The sequence below is a fragment of the Diaphorina citri genome, unplaced genomic scaffold (assembly GCF_000475195.1).
Source record: "Diaphorina citri unplaced genomic scaffold, Diaci psyllid genome assembly version 1.1 scaffold6330, whole genome shotgun sequence".
In the NCBI taxonomy this organism is placed as follows: domain Eukaryota; kingdom Metazoa; phylum Arthropoda; class Insecta; order Hemiptera; family Psyllidae; genus Diaphorina; species Diaphorina citri.
The window spans coordinates 1-4,976 of NW_007383706.1; the positions used below are offsets into that span (position 1 = coordinate 1).

A 4,976-nucleotide genomic window follows, 5' to 3' on the forward strand; every position below is an offset into this window, starting at 1 on the left:
ACTCGAACAAAAATGGGGGTAAGAAGAAGAGGAAAAAAAAATAGCAAGAGGAGCAAGAAGCCTTGTACCCGGAAAAAACTAACGCCCAAAGTCTTGTTTTAATAATAAAAATAAAGAAAACAAAATTAAAACAAAAAAGAAACAAAACAAACAAAAGTCGAGCTAATACCTTTACCTGATCTGAACAAACAGCACCCCGTTGATTACATTCAACATATCCAGAACACTACCCATACTGGGTGGTTGTATTTGAACACACACCCAAAGTCTTGTTTACTAATAAAAATAAAGAAAACAAAATTAAAACAAAAAAGAAAACAAAACAAACAAAAGTCGAGCCAATACCTTTACCTGATCTGAACAAACAGCACCCCGTTGATTACATTCAACATATCCAGAACACTACCCATACTGGGTGGTTGTATTTGTATAGGTGGTAGCCCCGTGTTACCCCGGCCCGAGTAGATTTCGTTCATTTTCTTCTGCAGGACGACAGCTTGATGTGTGAGATGTCGGAGACAGTCGGAAGATTCTCGGGTCTTCTCGTGATCTTCACCCAACTGAGGACGAAATTATGAGTTAGAAATGTTAAGGTGTGTCCACACATAGTCGACCGGCCGTCGATCGACGAGCTGAATCTACATTTGTTATCGAGGCAGTGTGGACGGTTCAGTCGACTATGAATGGTTAGATAGATCAACTAAAGTTGTATTTTTCAGTCGGGTAGTTGTCCACTGGACAAATTGACTACTGCTCCAATAAACACTGATTCAACTTTCAGTAGTCAACTTTCAGTGATCAGTTTCCCGAAAGGAAAGTACACTTTAACTAAAGTGACACCAACACGAAAAAAAGAAAAATAATGGAAAGTAAAAATTCTCGACACACACAACATTTTCACTTTTAAAATTATCTTTAAATACAAACACTTGAACTCAGAAAATAATCATTTCTTGAGAAACTCCTAAAGGAAGGTGCTTGAAATGAGTCCCCTCCTGAGATTTTCTAAAATAGAGGGCCAGCCTGTGTGCTTGGACACTATAGGATTTGTCTTCTATAAAAAAATCGCCCGCGGCGCAACTTACCTCTTGTTTATGAATAGCGTAAGTTTCCTTCTTGTTCTGCAGCGCGGATCGGAAGTCACCCATGCAACTTTGCATTTTCGCCACCAGGTGATAGCCTCTTCTTGTATTTTTATGGATTTTCTGACACAATTAATATGTATGTGGTCAAGCAAACAAACGAGGTAAAAAAGGCATAACTTGAGCGCAGGGTTTGAACCCGCGTACTGCTGATTACCAGGCGAGTTCCTTTACCACTACGCTACCGAGGCGGATAGAGACGAACCTTGGTAATTCCCTCTTAAAATAAATGGTCACGAAAAAAACTCGTTTTTTTAGGGGAAAAATTTTGATATTTAGGGCAAAAACATTAAATGTTAGTCCCCTTAGAACAAAATATGTTCACAAAAAAACTTCTTTTTTAGGGGAGAACACCTTGTTATTTATGGCAAAGACCTTAGATATTAGTCCCCTTAGAACAAGATATGCTAAAGAAAAAAAAAAAAAAAAAAAACGTGCTTTAGGAGATTTAATTGAAAAACAAACAAAGTCGTTCGTGAACATTTATTTTAAGAGGGGATTACCAAGGTTCGTCTCTATCCGCCTTGGTAAGTAGCGATTTAATTTAAATATGGAACTATGGGTTACAATTTTAACTTAAATTAAAATATCTAAAGCTGCTAAATATTATCTTTTAAAGGCACATTTTTCTTTGTTAACAATCAATGTATTCTCAATCAAAGTCTCAGTGAGACTGGTTTTTACAAAAGATGAAAAAGAAATGAATAGATGGATGGGACAATCCTAAAATTCCCTGGATAAATTCCGTGCTTCGGCTGGGATTGAACCCACGCCCTCCTGATTACCAGGCGAGCGTCTTAACCACTACCCTACCGAGGCAGGGGTAAAAGAGTTAACGAGATTACTGAATAAACACTTGAGAAGTTATTGAGCAGAAGACTGAGGAAGTGAGATTGTTTGAAAGAAAAACTACTTTAAAATATTCGATAGAAGTGTGTAGATGTAAATTGTGAGTAATATGAACAACTCTTTTCAGTGGACCACACTGTCAATGAGTCAGATCCTAACTCCCTAGGTCCCTAAACCTGTCGCTTGGTAAACAGGAGGGCGCTAGTTCGATCCTAGCTGAGACAGGAAAGATTTTTTTTTTTTAAAGGGGTTTGATAGAGGGAACTGTAACAACCGAGCCTTATCGTTCCGAAATCGAATAGAGAAGGGGGACAGAATAGGAGAGAAGCCGGCCGTTCCAAGAACTTAAAACAAGAGGTTTGATAAAGTGATCTAACTCAATGACTGAGTAGTTCTCCACTGAAACGAGTTAGTTCTTTCTATAACTAACTCACTCACATCTCTAATATTCACTGAAAAACATACAACTAAAACAATTTAAATTTGAACTACATTTCTAATGACTGAAATAAAACGTACTCCCCCACAGCGTGAAGAATGAGGGAGATGTTGCTCTGAAATGAGGGGAGAGAAAAAATAATTTGTTTTCCCAAGGAAGAAAAATTGTGATTTCGGAACAAGAAAATTCGTTTGTTTGACTGAGGGAAATGTAACTGCTATGGCCTTATCGTCCCGAAATCGAAGAAGGTTTTCCAGTCTGGTAGACACCCTGAAAAAGACGGATAATCCCGCTCGTAAGGATACTTACATCTAGGAGCGCTATCTCAGGATGGTTTTCGCCGCAGATCAGAGTGGCTAAGTATCGCGCTCTGTACAGTAGCTTGAGCGCAGTGCTCACTTGACTGTTGGCGAAACAATACAAGGCAAGATGGGTCTGGAAGCAAACGAAACAGAACATCGGATCAAAATCAGTTCAGTATACGAATTTAATAAAAATAATAATAGTGCTTATTTATACTGCTCGCATAGGACTGAAAAGTCCCTTTACTCCAGCAGTAGGCTACTACTATTATTGTAAATTTTAGAGCTGAATCCTCCTCGTGTAAAACTTCAGCAAAATAGTTCGTGTCGACTGAGGAAATATGGTTTTCTACTGGTTTAGTACAGGCGCTGTCACGCCAAAAGAGGGGAAACGAGCTTCCAAAGTTGGGAAATTCCGAAAGTAAAATACGACTTTGATTTAAAATAGTTATTGCTGATTGCAGGAGATAAGCTATCAACTGTTAGACGATCTATACCTCATATCACCGAAGTATGGAAAAGTATCTTACAAGTGCAATAGCCAATGGAAAAGCAGAATTTTGAATTTGGACGAATCATATCGAAATATGGAATTGTAAATACTTTTCCATACTTTGGTGATTTAGGGCACTAGACATAATAGTGCTTGTGCTTATTTATGTTCTTACTGCTCGAATAGGACTGAAAAGTCCTTTTACTCCAGCAGTAGACTATTATTGTGATCAAATTCTGGAACTATGTTGAGGATAAAATTTCATACCTCGGCTGGGATTGAACCCGCAATAAAAGTAGGTATTATTTTTTAATACTAGGTATTGTTTTATTTCTCGAGGAAGCGAAGAGACAGCTCGTACTCCCCCACAGCGTGAAGAATGAGGGAGATGTTGCTCTGAAATGAGGGGAGAGAAAAAATAATTTGTTTTCCCAAGGAAGAAAAATTGTGATTTCGGAACAAGAAAATTCGTTTGTTTGACTGAGGGAAATGTAACTGCTATGGCCTTATCGTCCCGAAATCGAAGAAGGTTTTCCAGTCTGGTAGACACCCTGAAAAAGACGGATAATCCCGCTCGTAAGGATACTTACATCTAGGAGCGCTATCTCAGGATGGTTTTCGCCGCAGATCAGAGTGGCTAAGTATCGCGCTCTGTACAGTAGCTTGAGCGCAGTGCTCACTTGACTGTTGGCGAAACAGTACAAGGCAAGGTTGAGAGTCAATACTGACCACTCGGCCACAGAGGTCGACAACACAAGTAGTCTTATGAGTGAGACAATGAGATATACGGAGGTGTTGCTAGAAGGAAAAGCGACAGAGAGAAGAAGCAAATAAAAAAGACCCAAAAGGAAAGGAAAACTACAAGAAAGGATTGAAAAGGTGTTTAGAAAAACTGCCCTTTTATCAGCGAGGGGTATAGTAAGATGAAAACTGAAAGCAAGAAAGAGGCCATTGAAAGATCAAAGTAACGCCCCAGAAACTTTTTTTTTTCTTTTTTAGGTCTTAGATAGGGCTCACATTTATATGTAGATAGTAAAGGGTCCGCCCGTATATTGTTGTGAATAAATAAATAAATAATTTTAAACAAATCAACAGGTTGAGCCCAAGTATTCAGAAAGTATTCTTTTCACAATCTGCAAAGATCCTACTGATTACCACGCGAACTTCTTGAAGTACGAATCATCTAAGAAGTGCCAAAATATTTCCAATTTAGTCCCAAAATAGGGCAAAATTCATGTGAAACGGGGAAAGGTTATCGATAGCCGATGGCTATGGTTTGACAAACTCTTGATCCCTAAATATTTTCTGAATGAGATGGAAACACTCAGAAGAAAAGAAAGAACAGCAAGATTCTAAATTGAAAAAAAAAATCTAGCAACCTCATAATCTAACAGCGACAAGAGGTCCAAAATTAGAAAGGAAAAATCTGATGTAAAAAAATAACGACCTGAAACAAATATTGTTCATAGGCGAGGAAAAAATTCCCTAAGTTCATCGCTTCCCAAAAAGTTCAACCAAGTCGGGAACGAAATCAACTAACGGGGGCCGAATTCGAGTTCCCTTGGTTCAAACTTCCACCGGCGCTTTTGGAACCGCCGTTTTTGCTCTTCTCTGCCTTCGGCCCTCGCTCGCTCTTCGACTTGGCGGCACTGGTCGTTTTGGCCGAGGCTGGCTCGAGAATTTTCCCCGCGGACGAAGACTCCTGCCGCGCCCCGTTCACTGGCTGGACGGGCGAGGGACTTCGGGCGGGG

General features: G+C 39.5%; 2 protein-coding genes across 2 annotated transcripts; both read right to left on the reverse strand.

Annotated features, from left to right (window-relative positions):
- Positions 1-2,479: 2,479 nt before the first annotated feature.
- Positions 2,480-2,889, reverse strand: LOC113472585 (clustered mitochondria protein homolog). Its single transcript, XM_026832383.1, has 2 exons — positions 2,740-2,889; positions 2,480-2,545 (listed from the first exon to the last, which is right to left on the reverse strand). Exons 1-2 carry the CDS (start codon positions 2,887-2,889, stop codon positions 2,480-2,482), a joined length of 216 nt encoding a protein of 71 aa, XP_026688184.1.
- Positions 2,890-3,552: 663 nt separating this feature from the next.
- LOC103521945 (clustered mitochondria protein homolog) lies at positions 3,553-3,987 on the reverse strand (the record flags this gene model as incomplete). Its single annotated transcript, XM_008487049.1, has 2 exons — positions 3,553-3,621; positions 3,816-3,987. Coding segments are annotated over 2 exons (241 nt in total), but the record flags the coding sequence as incomplete, so codon positions are not given.
- Between the last annotated feature and the right edge of the window lie 989 nt (positions 3,988-4,976).